This window comes from Calidris pugnax, unplaced genomic scaffold (assembly GCF_001431845.1).
Source record: "Calidris pugnax isolate Ruff unplaced genomic scaffold, ASM143184v1 scaffold17, whole genome shotgun sequence".
Lineage (NCBI taxonomy): Eukaryota > Metazoa > Chordata > Aves > Charadriiformes > Scolopacidae > Calidris > Calidris pugnax.
The window spans coordinates 8,047,426-8,063,273 of record NW_015090794.1 but is presented as its reverse complement, the minus strand read 5'-3'; the positions used below and the strand labels follow the sequence as shown (position 1 = coordinate 8,063,273).

Here is a 15,848-nt window from a genome sequence, read left to right as displayed (position 1 = left end):
ACCGCGGTCGTTCCGGGCTCCCCCGCACCGTGCACGGAGCTCGGCGGCGCTGACAGCCCCGGAGCTGACGAGTGGGGCGAGTTGCTCGAAAGGAACCCCCCATCCTTCCTCTGAGCAGCGGGCCGTTACCGGGCTGTCCCGCGCCCTTCCTCTTCCTGTCACCGCAGGCAGGTGCGGGTATCTGTCGGTAAGATGTGGCTCTTGAATGAGACCCGAAGAGCTCGGAACAAGTCGGTAAGCCTCTCTTGCCTCGGTAAGGGAGGAACGGTATGGGATCCTCTTTCTCTGCCCGCCCGTACCGGGGGCTGAGGGTTAGACATCATTGTGTGACCATGGAGAGCCAAGAGCCAAAAGGGGCTCGGGAGCATCTTGAGACCAAGTGTGATCCCTCTCCGCAGGGGAGGAGTGAGGAGGAAGACTTGCCAGGCAAGATCCCAAACCAGTCTGACCTTCGTTTTTCCGGTGAGCCGATTCTGAAACTCCGAGTAGACGACTCCTAACCTGAGCTGCTTGGTGCAAGGTATGTGACAGCCTTCTGCAGAGCTTGTGGTCTGAAGATTGGAGCTGAATATAAAAACTGCTTGAATATCAGGAAGGTATGGGCACTGTCTAGTTGCCATTAGGGAAAGCCATTTTATAAAAAAAAAAATATCCAACCAAACCACACATTTGGAGAACTACTTTCACTGTGTAAACAGGAGTTTTTTTATCATTGAACTTAATGTTGCTGTCCCAGCAATTCTTCTAATGTATCAAGAATGAAGCTATGCCACAGGATATACACAGCATGTTGTTTCTGATAAGAGGGTCACTTCTGACGTTCAGTTATCTTATCAGGACAGACCTCTTATTAGAGCTCCATGCAGATGTGACACTGACAAATGTAAATCTAAAGTGTGACAGGCACTTTGCCTGTCATGCAGTCGCCTCTGAAGCAAACATGGTCTCAACACTAGAAACCTGCTTCTAGTTCTGCCTAAACTGGCTGGCTCTTGCCAGGGCAGTTACAGCGTAAACATACTCCACTCACTGTGCTACTGAGAAGGTCTGCCTGCTCCTGGAATTGTGTCCTCGTGTCTCGGAAACTTCCTAGACAGCTGCTCTCGCCTCTCTTCATCTTACTGTCTTCTGTAAAATATTAACTTCTCTGTTGTTTAGCATGGTGTAAAGCTTTAAAAGTGATTCTTGATTAAATGTAAGGTACTGTTGCACCTTATGTGGAAACTTACCTGCTGTTCCAGTTAAGGCTGTTAGGTATCACTTTTCATTCTAGTGTTTGTAACAGTTGCTTGAATTTTAAGTTGTTGGAAGACTGTCCATAACTAATTAGCCATGAAAGGCCTTTTTTAGCTGCTTTCCCTGCTCTTTTATTCCTCATCATAAGGGTTGGGAGGAGGACATTTGCATCGAAGGCTTCTACTAAATAGCTCCCTGCTTCTAAAACAGCCTCTGGCCAAGCCCCAGGTTCTGCAAGGTAACTTGGCTTTATCAGAAGGAGGTGGCATTAACTGGACTTAATTAAGAATAACAGCAATCCCACTTTTTTTTGGAAGTGGTGAAGCCTGAGCACTTGAGTGCTCCCTGACTGTAAAGGCCTAACTTTCTGTGGCTGGGTAATGTGGGTGCTGTATGCCCTTGTGTGCCAATGGTAGAATTACAGCTCTGATTTACCCAGAAGGTTTTTCCCTTATCTTCCACTGGCAGTAAGGATGCTCTTGTGATAAGTGTGCAGCATTCCTCAAAAGTAATTTAACTGGTGCATACAGGAAAAAACATTTTTCACAATTAGTAGCATGTAGTGCAAGCTGTTGTTACCTTGTCTCTTAAAGGTCTTGACATAGAGGCTTTTTAACCAAGCAGTTTTCTTTTTTTTTTTTTTTAAATTTGTAAGCTGAAGGTCACTCTAGTAGTTTTAATCTCATTTTCCTTTGCCCTGCTCCATGTAATTTGCTTTTAGGTGAATACTGTAATGGAAAGTATACCTCCCCCCTCAAAAATGTAATGTAATCAGGTTGCATCACAAAGCCCTTTTCTAGCTTCTATTTGGAAGCTAGATGTAATACTTGTACCTTAAACGTAACTGCTTGAGGACTTTGGTATATTTGTGTGAGCTATACTAGATTTCCTTTTGAAGTCTCTTCCTGTAGCTTTGGCTTCTATGGTAGCAGTGTTTCTTTTCACGAAACACGCCTGTGGGCATTAACAATAGTGAACTTAGTGGCAGAATGCCTATAATCATGAAAAACTTGATTTAGAAACTAATGCCAGGCTTGCATTGAATTTGTCCCCTAGCAGCCTTCTGCAATTTAAATTGCCTTTCTGTTTGTCCTTTACTTACAGCTTCTGAATTGGATAATAAAACTTCACAAATGAAGTCCTAAGTAGAAGCTGGTATTAGGCAAAAAAGAAAAGAAACAGTTATTTATGGAAAAATGGCTTATAGTTGATGTTTTCACTGCTTGATTGCTATAAGAACAGAGAGAGGTTATTTGCAGTTCCCACCAGTGAATCTGACTAATCTTGCTAATGAGTAAATAAGCTTAGATGCTTGCTTGATAGCAAATGTGGTGGGAGGGGATATAGCATTAGAAGTGTGATCAAGTATATATGGATGATGTTAGCAATCTCTTTGAAGATCAGGAATTTACAGCTTTAAATATCTTACAGTAAAAGGGATAAATGAGCTCAGCGCTGCTCCTGGTACACCTATGGACTTTTTTAGCTCAGGTGTGCTTTAAAGGAAAAGCGAGTCTGAAAGCTAGTTGTAATCTCCTTTAGATCACTTTAAGGGGATCTACAGAATGCAGTATTTCTCTCATCACAAAGTGGATTTTGAAGGCAGCTTAATCTTGATTTCAGTCAGTTGCTTTTGGAAAGCATAGTGAGGTTGGAGTTATGCATCTAGAAAACACCACAAACCAAAGGCCTCCAGAGTAGTTCTTACTAGTATAGTTACACCATGCAAATGTACTGTGCTAAGGATAGAATTAAGGCTGCAGGAGAGCTTTAGCCCTAGCTATACAGTGACCTAAAGCCAGGAAAATAGCAGCGTGAGCTAGCAACAACACTGGAGCTTTCAGTGCCAGAACACTGCAGGTATTTGAAACAAAACTATCCAAAGCTAATAAAATAACAGTGCTACCAACCCAGTTACTATCATGCACCATTAACTGGCTGTTTGTACCATTGTTAATCTGTACAGATGCTTAATACCTGACTTTCTACAGGGAGCTGCTGGCTTCAGATGCATTGAATGGGAAGGAGAAGATATGCCTGCAGAAGGAATGGTGTCTACACTTTGTCTCACTGAGATGTGAATTGATGTACTTTGAGAAAGTGACCTTGAATTTTATCTAGCTGTTCTTTTCCTAGAACATGAACGTCCATGGAATAATCTTTGAAAGATTAGGAGGCTTGTTTTCATCTACAGCTCTTAGCATTAACTATGCTAAGGTGCAAAGATGTGTTGAGCTTTCCAAATAGAAGTTAGAAAGGGCTTCTTGATGCAACCTGATTATCTTGGCAGTGTTATTAAGAGAATGTGCTCATTTCTGTGCCTAGAGAACAGGAATTTACTGGGCAGTATCTCCAGAGGAAGTTGTGCTCTTTTCTGTCCCAGTGTTCAAACTGATGCAGATTCTTTGAATTTTTAATCAAATCAAAAAGCATTCAAAATTTTAAAGGTAAAAATCTATGGATGTTTTAAGAGGAATATGCAAGTAGCTGTGTTGCACTCCAAATTTGAACTGGAAATAAGGGTAAATCAGTCTTGTGCATCCTGGAGGTCCTAGTTCTGAATCTCTAACACTTCCTGCCTGGACATATCAAAGCAAAATCACTTGAGACACAAGAGAGCCTATCCCAGCTAGAAGTTACCTTCTAGTGTAAACAGAGTGAACATTCCTGGCTAACATCCTGCCTCAAGGACAGGTCCTGCAACTTTCTGTTCTGTTTATATCTACTACTGCTAACATCTCAGTTGTCTTAAAGAGCTTGTCAGGTTAGTTGGTGATAATAAATACCAATGACCCCTTAGACAGAAAGGATAGGTCTGGTAATATTCTTCATTGTGTGCAAAACTAGGAGCAAGGCTTCTACAAGAAAAGATGATCTCCCAGTTGTTAAATCTGTCCTTTGATAAAGGATTCATGTGAATTTATTCTAGAAGGAGCCGTCATGACTAAGCTGAGTTGACTTGCTAGAGCAGAGGATAAAGGAACAGAGCAGTCATACCCAGAGTAATCAGCATGTTCTTCCTGGCCAGCTCTGCACCTTGAAACTCTACTAATGCTCTTGACTCGCATCTGCTGTAAAACATCATATATTCTGGAAGCACCAGCTGTGTGGGAGTTGCCAGGGACTGAAGTCACCCACTCATCAGTGCATGTGGGGCCTGCAGGGTTTTTCCCAGTGCCTGCTGAAAATAAGACTGATGGAGACTTGGGTCTGATTTTTGTATAGTTCAATATCAAGATTTTTCTAAAAGGTGGAAGTAGGGGTTAAATTGCCTCACACCTTCAAGCAAGCAGTAGCAGTGTTATTAAGCAGTAATTGTGGTGTTTAACAGGAGTGTCCAAGAACAGTAAATAAGAATTAAGAAAGTACTATGCAGCTCCTTACACAAGGATTGCAAAAAATGCCTCATAGCTCCTCTGAACTGCTCCTGTGCCTGCTTTATTCAGAAAAAACACCTTTGCAAACAGTGGACTTCCTGGTCCAGCTGTACTTCTCAGGATCCCTAAAGAAGTGGGAGTGGCAAGTGCCCAGTGTGTAATGTGTAAGAGAAAGCTTCATCTCAAGACAGAGGTCTGCACCCTTAAAGAGTTTCTCCCTCAAATAGGAATTTAGAGACCTGCCTGTGTTTCCCAGGTCAAACTGAGACCATTGCAGTCTGCAGCTGCTAAAAAGGGGGAGGGAGAAATACATTCTCTTTCAGTCCAGATAGATGTAGGTCCTTTGTTACCCTAACACCTAACTCTTGCTTTCAAACTTGTTTCTTAAGACTGCTAGCAAATGTCTGCGCCTTGCTAGCTATTATGCTGAGGTCTAAAAACAGCTTGCCAAAACATCCTGGTCATACAGGGGATGGTGATGTCCAAAGATTCATACCTTGTACAGCTGATGCTGTCTGCTCACTTGAAGTCTGGCAGAGAGGTAGCATTTGCAATGCTAGTTTCCAGGATTAAAATCTATTTTCTAGGTGACAGTAACTGTTTATTCTCGTGTAAAGTTATGTGCTGCACCAAACTGCTGTAGAGAAACAGAGCTAGTAGGTGGTCATTGCTGCTAGCAATTGTGCAAGCTGCAGAAGACGCTTAACGTGGGCATGCAGTGCTGGCATGAGAAGGAAGGTAAACCGTCTCTTCTGCTGATGCTGTAGTGTTGTGGTTAGATCAAACAGTGCTGCAGTTCAGACATGCCCTGCGGAAAACGAGCTACATGAAAGTCACTCTTAATCACCCTCAGCTGATCACCCTGTGTTGAGTAAGCATTGCAGAACCAAGATGATCAAGACAAAAATACACCTCTCTGGCTGAGGGGGTGGGGTGTAGTTAGTTTTACTGTTTTCTTTCTTGGGCAAAATTGGGTCTGTAGGATCTGGTTGGTTGTATCAGGTACACACAAGCTATTGGCTGTCACTTACAGGGCTGAAAATGTAGCCAGAGTGCGTGAGAGTTAGTTGTGTGACACTGGAGCCTAATGACACTTGTGCTGATCTTCTCTTTAGTGGATGAGTCCTTGCTGAAATGGCTGTGTGGCAGTGGGCATGGGTCTGCCGTTCCATGGTATGTTAGGGAATAAACTTAGTCTCTAACTGGAGTTCTGTTAGTAAAGATACTGCACAGTAATTGCCCCGACTCTCTCATGTTGGAATGCTGGTGAGCATTCAAGGGCAGTGTGTAACAATCACAATAACCTAACAGTTCTGGCTCAGGGCTGGTTAAGGCTGACTTCTGGGGGGTTTGTATGGAGATGCTGCTGTTGCAGCTGAGAGACAGCAACAAGGAAGAGCCTTTCCTGGAAAGTATATGGCCCTCTGTAGACTGGCACTTATGGCAGCCAGGAGATACTCCAGTTATTCCATTGCCAGTGGCTACATGTCAGGTGAAATGCAGACATTGTTCTGCACTTGCAGCCGACCTTAGAACCATGAGCTTGTACCAGCCAGGAGATACTCCAGTTATTCCATTGCCAGTGGCTACATGTCAGGTGAAATGCAGACATTGTTCTGCACTTGCAGCCGACCCTAGAACCATGAGCTTGTACCTGAAACTGTAGTACTGAGCCCAGATACCTCACCTCTGTACTGCTGTAGGTATGTTCCTGGGTAGGACTGGCTCTGGTCTCAACGAAAGCCTTCCATGAGTTTGTCTAGTTAAAAGAGCTAGGGTAGTAAGGAAGAAAAGGTAACAGATGTCTTATGTTGTCTTATGTCCCAGCTGAAGTGGAGCTACCAACTTTGTAAACAATAACTTTGAAATTTAAGACAAGGCTCACATGATCGCTGAAACAGTGGTGTGAATTTAGAAGTGGAAGTAGCAAAAGACAACATTCCCTGTGCATCTTTGTCCTGCCCAAATTCTGCAGCAGCCTGAGGAAGTCTTGAAGCTTTGCCTCCCTTCCAATTTCAGCTGCAGCCCTAACACACCACCTTGCTCTTGTCATTTGAAAGCAACTAAGAGGAGCAAAAGCTTAAAATAACCATCTTCCCCTTGTGTTTTGTTAGTCTTCAGTAACTCCAGTTCTACCTGCCCCTAAAAAAAAAAAAAAATGCATATAAAGCAACATCTGTTAGTTTCTATCAGCTCAATGAACAACCAATTAATTACTGTGCAGTCAGCTCTTATAAACAGACCAGTGTTTCTGTCAGGCTTATAGCAATGTATTAGCCTTGCAAGTACCTTTGCATCCAAGAAAGATGTTTGTAAATTAAATTTTTTAAATGACCAGACTTCTGACTCTCAAATGTACTGTTTAGGAAAACTAAAGGTAGCTGAATTGCCACCTTATGGCAATTGAGAGCTCACCCATGATTTAGCATTTGTATTGAACAGTTTTAAATCTCTATATACGAACCTGTGTAACTTCATATAGTTTACCATGTCTGTCTTGTCTCCTGCTCCTAGGAAAAATTGTTACCTCGTAACAGGCTGACAATGTGCTATCCTGACAAGCATGTCAAGAGTTAAATTTAGCTTTCATTTGCTTTAGTTTGATGTAGAAACCTGCATCATCAAAGCCAGGTTGTTGAAGAAATAGCTTAAAATGAGCAGGAACTGTAGGAGTGGGAGAAGCCTAAAGCACCAAATGCAAGAGGCTCATGTGCCATTGTGAAGAATCCCAACCATGAATATAATGTTGCTGAATATGGTAAAACCGTTCAACTTCATTAAGTGTTTTATTTTTTTCCACTGCAGGAGTTTGAGAATGCAGCAAGCCTGATAGTGAGGACAGAAGAATCTCCTTAAAGAAGTCTCACAATCTGAAATACTGACCATGTCTATTATGGATCACAGCCCCACCACGGGAGTGGTGACTGTTATTGTTATTTTGATTGCTATCGCGGCTCTTGGTGCCTTGATACTGGGCTGCTGGTGTTACCTGCGTCTGCAGAGGATCAGCCAGTCTGAAGATGAGGAAAGCATCGTGGGCGAAGGAGAAACTAAAGAGCCCTTCCTTCTGGTGCAGTACTCTGCTAAAGGACCCTGTGTAGAAAGGAAAGCTAAGCTAACTCCAAATGGCACAGAAGTACATAGCTAACTTGGAGCAACACATGTATATGGACTATGCTTATGAGGTGTGTAACCAGCAGAAGAATCTCTATACTGTGAAGAACCTGGTCACATGCACGCTACTCATCAGAAAACACCCCGATGAGGATTGAATAAGCTTTGTTTGCAACTGCATGCACTGAGAAGTTGCACTTTGCATCAACTGTGTATCCTAATTCCTCTATGACAGGAGCTAAGTCACCTGGTGTAATGTCCATTGCCGGCAATGGACACAGGGATATATTGGTGTGAAGAGACTACTAACATTTTCTGTTACTTGAATGTCTAGCTGAGCCTATTTTGATGGAGCTACTACTGTAATGTGAACTACTTTACAACTGTGAACTGTAAATAGGCTGCTAGAAGCTTTTTGCTTTGTGTTCCATAGCATATGGGAATAATACGATGCAATTGTACATAACAGACAAGGGGACTCCTGAACCACGACTGTAGATGGGATTCCAGACCTTCAAAACCAAATCTGCGGTTAAAGCTTGCCTCTGCTACTAACTTGAGTGCACAGCCATAAAGTCAGAACTCCTACTCTCAACAGTTTATTGGACCGATGCAGGATACTTTCTTTGAGAAGAGGGTATAAGCCTTCAGTAACATGTTGAGGGAGGAAGCACAGGAGCTATAAGAAAGGATTTCCTTTAGTTGCAGCTATGTAGGTTAAGCTTTTGACTGCTAGAACTGAATTCTCTAACTATGTAGCTACTGCAGGGAAACTGCCATTTTGATGAGTTCCAACCTGGGAACTAATGATGGACACTGAATCCTCAGGGATGGTCCAGAAGGTTTCCAGGAGTTTGAAATGGCAGTAGAGCAGGCTTTTCTCTTCTGTAGGTCTGCATGCTGAAACTGGAGAAGTGGTTACTTATTAAAATTTGCGTAAGTGCAACTAGTATGAACTTTTCCTAGAACCCTTGTTTGTGTACTTAGCAGTTAGGGTGTATGTTAACAGCCTGTTGTAAAAAGGCATTTTTAGTCTACAGACAAATGGTCAAATTTAGAATTCAGTTAATGCATCTTGTAGATAACTCTCTTGAACTGTACTACTACAAGATTAGTTTCAGTCTTTCCTACAAAAACAAATGTTGATATGGGGAAGGGAGATTGCTGGTCAGTTTGTAAAAGCTTTTAGCTAGCAATGGTGAAGTCCTTTTTCAAATAGGGACATCCCTTCCATTTCTTGCGCTCTGCTATAGTTCAGCTGTAAGAACTGTAAAAAAATGTATTAAAGGAAGAGTTCTGGACCTCAAAGGTTTGGGGAGCAGAAGGGGAGGAAAAGGAACAACACTGAGCCACTGATAGCAGCTTACATATTCTAAAACTCTTTAGGTAGGCACACAAGCTCTGAGGCCACTCACCTGTTTTCTATGACTTCATACATAGCTTCCTGTACCTACTGAAATTTTTAAACACTCAATTGCCTAGGAGAAATAAAGCTACTGTAAAACTGTTCCCTGAAGTCCAAGTTCTTCAGCTCTGTAGGAAGCATTAGATTTGCTTCTTGTACCTGTATGTATGGAATAACTAAGTAACATAGGCCTAGGAAGCTTGCTTGAGAATTGTAACTATATGCAGGACAATAATGGCCCAGTCAGTAAAGCATTGTCCCTTTCTTCTACAGTAAGAGTTTGACTTTCATTTTTAGTGCTACAATTGCCTTTTTTTTTTTTTTTTTTTTTTTTTTTTTTTTTTTTTTTTTTTAATTGAAGGCTATACTTTGAAGCAAAATTAATGCTGTCAGTACCAAAAAGCTCCTGTCCTGCTGTTGCCTCTCGAATCCAATACTGGGGTACAGCTGATAAAGGGCTGTTCTTACCCTGGCATGGACTTTTTTAAAGATAGTAGTCTCAAGAGACTTGCATGTATAGCCAGACCCATACGCTTAAACTGCTGTATTCTAGATCTCTTACAAATCAAGGAGAGAGGAATTAATTCAGTAAGACTTCAGTTTTCAGTAGAGAACAGTTCACACATGGCTCTTGCAGGTTTCAAGACAGAGAACTGGTATACAAAAGTGATACAAAGTGCTGAAGTTCTAGAACAGAACAGTTGTAGCAAGATGACTTTGTCCATTCAAGTTTACTGATTACACAAATGAAATATTTCTATTTAATTCAGCAAAGAGAATGCAGTGTAAACTGCAGGGCAAACTTCAGAAATTATGGAAAAGTATAAATCAAAGGTCTAATTTCTCTTCTAGCAGCTGTAAGAAAAAGCCAGTGAAAAATAACTGGTCCTTAGTCAGAGGTGCTTCACGCCGCTGCCCCTAAAAATCAGCATCTTTAATTTAAATGGATAGGTGTTTGCAAGTTAGTGCAATAGTAAAGTGCAGAAAGTGTTTTCCATTTTCCTCTTCTCTTTAGACATGGATATCTCATAAGTTGTTCAAGTATACAAAAAATATTCCATTTGATTTTTCTTTTTCTAGATCACATGGGGGAAGAAGTCTTTATTTACAATGAATTTCAATAAAATTTGCATAAATACCTACCCAATACTGTATCATTTGATTTTGTGTAAGCAATCATTCTGTCCTGTTTCCACTACTGTGCTCTGTCTCTATGGTATCAATACTATCAATCCTTTTTTCATCTAATGTGGTAATAGCTGTTGAAACTGATACATCATTATCTTCAGAAAGTGTTTGCTCTGACTGAAGGGATTGTTTCGTTTCATCTTTGCTCTGTAGCTTTCCATCCCTTGATGCCACCAGGATTCTCAGTAAAGTATTCTCTTTAAGGAGGTTTTCTGATGCCTCAGCTAATTCTTGAAGCTTTTCGGCCATTTCTAATAATTCTTGATTCTTCTGGTCGTATGTGGCCTGTAACTGCTCACTGTGGAGCTGCAGAGTCTTGTGCTGCTTTTCCAGTGTGTGTTTTTGCTGCTGTAGTCTATGTTCTTCTCTTCTAGCTTCAGATAGCTGTGCTTCAAGCTGGTCATGGGCCTGATGAAGGGCACTGATTTCTGATCTTAATTGCTGAATTTCTCTCTCTAAGTGGGAGATGTGTCCTTGCTGTAGAACTGCCTCTTTCTGTAGGCATTCTTTGGTACAGGGCTCTGATGAAGACAGACTTGAGTGATGTAAAATAAATTTGAGGAGATTAGGAAGGTTAACTGCAAAGTCTTCAGGGAACTTCACACTTTGTTCCTTCCTAGAAAGAAATAACAAATTAATATTAAAACATGCAGGGTAAGCAATGATAATTTTGTCTAAGCAGCTCTTCAATTTTAACTTGGCATTTTGTTTTTTATCAAGAACAGGTAATAGAGTAGCTAAGAGAAACCTGAACTCATGGAGTAAGTTCAGTATTTTCTTTGACCTGTGTGCCAGTCTGGGTGCTGTAAGCACCTCTGCACTGGGTTGGTATTTGTCTGAGAGCAAAGTTTTCTGTCAAATTTCAGAAAAAAAAATTTACTCTTAAAAAAAGAAAAAAGAATCCCAATTATGGGTTATGAGCTTGAAGTATGTGTGGTGGCATCACTGTTGGGCAGGTGTGATCAGAGCATACTGATACTAACGTTTGTTAGTAAGCTGAAGGAGAGCATTTACATGCTCCTAATTCTACATACACTGTTAGAAATTAAGTCAAGATGTATAAAGGCATCTGATGGGAAATGACTATTTTGAGCATATATATGTTATTCTGGAAGAAGTAGCTTAATGTGTTCCAACATCAGAAGGGTGTTGCAAGAAGTGGAAAAATACAGTTTGTATTTTGCTTTTACAGTTTGCTTTTAAACAGTAAGCAGTCACTTTCGTCAGAAGCAAAGCCCTTTTGCTGTCAAAAAACCAAATCCCTTTACTTGTTCCTCTTACTTCTTTGACTTTATTCCACTGAAATGATCAAGGAATCAAACCAAACCTTTTTTTTCCCCCCTGAAGCTTGCTATGTGGCTGTGAATACTAAGCCCAGCATATGAAGTAGGCCCACTGCTTTTTGCAACAGCGTGAACCGTTACTCTTAACCTGACAAGACAGTCCAAGCCACTTGAAGATGAACAAGTACCAAATTCCTTCCTCCAGACGACTAACGACCAAAAGACACCCACAGCCTCCAGCTGTGTCAAATGTTTAAATTATTGCTCTTTTTGGACCATGTGCATATTCTATCACAAAATGTAGGAGGCTAAACTGTCCTCTGAGGTCTAGACATGCACTAACTCTTAAACCTTCTTCTGAACCAGACTTCAGCCGTTCACTGAGCATGTTCAGTGTGACATGAGTTTGCAGCCTCCTGACTACTGCAGTAGTGCTACCCATACTTCAGGATGTTTAACTGGGAGCTAGCTGATAGTGTATCCCTTTGTCGTGTCTTTAACCTTCTCTCTTTCATTAGCAAGCCATCAAAACAGAAGAAAAGCTTAATAACTTCCCTTGGGTTGCTAAATTCATAAGCATATTAATAGTATGTAGCATACAATCAGACATGGTTTAATTGTATCAGAAAAAGGACACGGGATAAACCCAAATGAGTTATTTCAAAGCAAGAAAGCCAGATTCAACTATAGTGCCTGATGCCTCAAAGTTCACTGCTGCTCCTGGAGATGCACCATGGACAACTTGTATGTCCCTACGTGTGACACTGTTTCTGAATTGCTTACACTGCATCTGGAACAGGGCAGCTATTAGTTACCAATTACAATTGCCTCAAAACCACTGCGAAATCCAACTCATTAGCATATGGGATATAAACATATGCTAATTTCATTTTGTGAGAACTATTTATTGTATTTCAGCTAGAAGACACATACCATATTTTATCAATAATTCAAGAACTTCAGATGAGGCTCCTGTTCATCAAAATTAAGCTATTTCTGGAAGCATAAGCAACATGGGCTTTTTTCCCTTGCAGACTTCTGGTGATCAACCAAGTCACTCTTGTAATTACCATCAGCAGTTTCTTAGATGACAATCAGCTCACATCCAAGCTTTTTTGCCTAAATCATGTCATGAGTCATTAATAGTCTAGACTAAGACAAAATTGACTTATTATACAGTGGTAATATTTTAGCGGTAACATTCATCATCCATTCTTATTCAAAAAGACAGTATGTATCAGAAGATCTAAAAGGCTATTTAAAACAAAAAACAAACCAAAATATTAACAGCATGTGGTGGATTGAGAATGAACTTAATTTGCAAAAACTGTCTCATGAAGCAAATACATAAGGAGCTGCACAGAAAGCCTTAATGAGGCACTTTTATATCCAAAATTAATATATGACTACTCTTAATGCTACTGATACTACAAATACTACAAAACATACTTTTCTTGATTACCTAGATGCAGCAAAATATAAAACACACTGGAGAGGAAAAGCAGGAGAGAAAACAATGACTAGAGGTAAGGTATCTTTATGAAACCAACTGGAACATTACAAAAACAATCTTACTAAAACTATTAAGTTTAGAGCTGCTTTACAAAACAGGCCAAGGCAAAATGAGTATCTCTGAAAAGAAATAGGGAACACCAGACTTTGTAGTAACACAGGGAAGATGTAAGTACTGGAGAAAGCTTCACTTACTATAAATTGTTTTGCTACTGTAAAACCTGTTTAAGCTATGCTTTAAATAATTCAAGAAAAACCTTTTCATCATGTTACACATGACACTTGCTCTATCCTCTGGAAGACAGGGTTCTGCAAACTACATCCTTGTTCGAAAGTGGGCAGGAAAGCCACTTGGCTCAAGTAGCCAAATAATATGCTGGGGCTCACTAACAAGAACTGTGGTCTTAAAACCATAGCCACAAGAATATTTGTAAATCAGTTTCTATCTTTTTCCAGCCCTAAAATAAATCACATTAGTATTTCAATGTTTTTTAATATGCTTAAATCTAGTAGATCTTCAACTTATGCCACTTGACCTAATGGAGTAGAAGACAACAGCATACTACTACTTCTTGTCTCAATTGTCAACAAGCACCTCATGAAACACATGGCTCACCTCAACTAAAATTAAGGCTACTGATCTTCAAAACAGCAGGGCCTCTGCTTGTAGCTATTCAAGCCATCCAGAACTCACGGACTGCACAGAGATATGGAGTCCAAATGCTGGAAAATGTGCAAAATGGAGACCCAGTGGAATGCACAGAACATGACAGGTCACTGGATGGGGGTATTGGCACCGAAGAGTGCAGCCTTTGCTAAGCAGCGGATGAAGGTAACACTGCCTTCATGTAGACAGATGCAGCCCTTGGAACCATACTCCAGCTGAGTTCCTGCTCAATTGCCTAGGGAACAGAGGACTGGAACCGAGCTGGAGGGATGTGGCAGAGGGAGCCTGATCTGAGCCTGATTTGCAAGGCTTACTGCACAAAGTAGGGGAGATAACGAGTTGGAAGTTGGGGTGACTCAGAACTGATATAAATTAAACTATTTCTGTACTGAATTAAAAACCTTAATTTAGAATTGCAAAACTTAACACAGGTTTAAAGATTTTGTGGTAGGTAACACTGCACAGTATCAGTAGTCTGAATCACCATTCGCTGATGACAGTTCTTGAGGGAGAAGAGTGGAAATCAACATTTTTGTTTTAGATTGCAAAGAGGCAGGTATTTATAATACTGCTTGTTTTCATTTCCTTTCAATAAAAACTGTAATTGTGTGAGATTGAGTATCTTTTAAAAAAAGAAAAAGCAGAACCCAAGGTCAGTCAAGTCTAATATGTAGGGCATACACCAAAAACATATCTGAGACAATAAATTGAGCACTTTTGAAAGCTTGTGGCTCTCCTGCATCTAATGTTTCTTTCTTGCTGCTCAGGCTATGAGAAGCTGGAGGCACCTGCACAGAGGTTTGACACTGGATTTCAGAATTTCTACCTTCTGCAGGGGAAGAGTAAGATTCATGACCCTGGTATGCCGTTCCAGGTCCCACCCCAGTCCTAAATGTACTCTCCTGCCTTTTTACAGCCCTAAAATTAGAGTTCCTTTTTTTCCTGACCCACCCTTTGTGCCTTTCTCTACCCCACCATGTCTAAATAATAATTTTAAATACAACCAAATAATAAGGAAAATTAACTGAAGAGTAAGGTTAGCAATGCTGCTGTTCATTAAAAACTTACAAACAATTAAATAGTGACCTTTGGAGAGAACACTCACCATCTGCATACCATCAGCTATCCATGTCTGTCGGGGGTTTTTGTTGCAGTTTTGTTGTTGTTTTTTCTTTTTAAATTAGGATATGCATAAAGTAAGAATGCATATATGGAAATGAGTTACTGTTTGGATTTTTTCCTCTACTAAGACATGTAACCAGGTAATTATTATAACTCAGTAAAATGGACGTTAAAAACCACAGGGAAAAGAATTACATTACCTCTGATGAGGAAAAAATAAAATGGTTGGGAGACGGTCTGTCATAAATTCCCATGGAAGGTCATTTCGAGTGATATCAATTCTGTTAAGAAAAGACATGCTGTTGAAAAGAACAGGCAGATGAACAATCTGTATTTTCTTGTAAAACGCCATTTTAGGGAATGGGAAAAAGGAAATGCAAGTATCTGTGAAAGTAAGTCTAAATGTGTTATGTCAAAAATATGTTGTGCATATGAGTCAGCAGAATTAATTACCAATACTCAAGATGATTAATCTCAGTTTAACAAATATATGTGGAGGTTTTTTTAGTAGAAAAGTATGTAAAGTATTGCAACCGCTCTCACTTAGCAATTAAATTCCACAGCTACTCATTATGTACACATCTTCATTACGTACACACCTTCCTTCTCTGAAACATCCAGACCTGCCTACCAGTTTCGGTGCTACACTGAAGTTTTTTTTCCTATTCAATAATTTGTTCCTCAAGTACAACTCCATGGATACTTTCCCCTCAAGTAGTTTTGGGGATAAACGAATTTGCTTCTTCCAAGGACAAACACATTCTTAAGGCACAATTTTTTTTTCTAAAGCTCTATGTAGAAAGGAACAAGATTTTGTGCACTTGTTCAATGCTTGTTATGTTTTTCCCTGTATTTTTAGGTTTTCTTTGATTACAAATAAAATTCTTATTAATTACACCTTTATTATAGAAAAAAACCCCATAGACAATGGCATCAGCAACACT

General features: G+C 40.4%; 2 protein-coding genes across 8 annotated transcripts in view; one reads left to right on the top strand and one right to left on the bottom strand.

The window, feature by feature from the left end:
• SNN (stannin) overlaps positions 1 to 9,236 on the top strand; it is a 9,834-nt gene extending 598 nt beyond the window's left edge. Inside the window, exons 1-3 of one of the 6 annotated variants that reach the window (XM_014936323.1) lie at positions 72 to 234; positions 399 to 520; positions 7,419 to 9,236. In XM_014936323.1, coding sequence (XP_014791809.1) covers positions 7,498 to 7,761 — 264 coding nt within the window. In that variant the 5' untranslated portion in view covers positions 72 to 234; positions 399 to 520; positions 7,419 to 7,497 and the 3' untranslated portion in view covers positions 7,762 to 9,236. The other 5 variants (XM_014936321.1, XM_014936324.1, XM_014936322.1 and 2 more) reach the window with 5 other exon arrangements.
• Positions 9,237 to 9,844: 608 nt separating this feature from the next.
• Positions 9,845 to 15,848, bottom strand: part of TXNDC11 (thioredoxin domain containing 11) — a 30,779-nt gene continuing 24,775 nt past the window's right edge. For both annotated transcript variants that reach the window (XM_014936319.1, XM_014936320.1), the window contains 2 exons: positions 15,105 to 15,185; positions 9,845 to 10,936 (listed from right to left, as the gene is read on the bottom strand). In XM_014936319.1, coding sequence (XP_014791805.1) covers positions 10,309 to 10,936; positions 15,105 to 15,185 — 709 coding nt within the window. In that variant the 3' untranslated portion in view covers positions 9,845 to 10,308. The remainder of the gene's footprint in view (positions 10,937 to 15,104; positions 15,186 to 15,848) is intronic.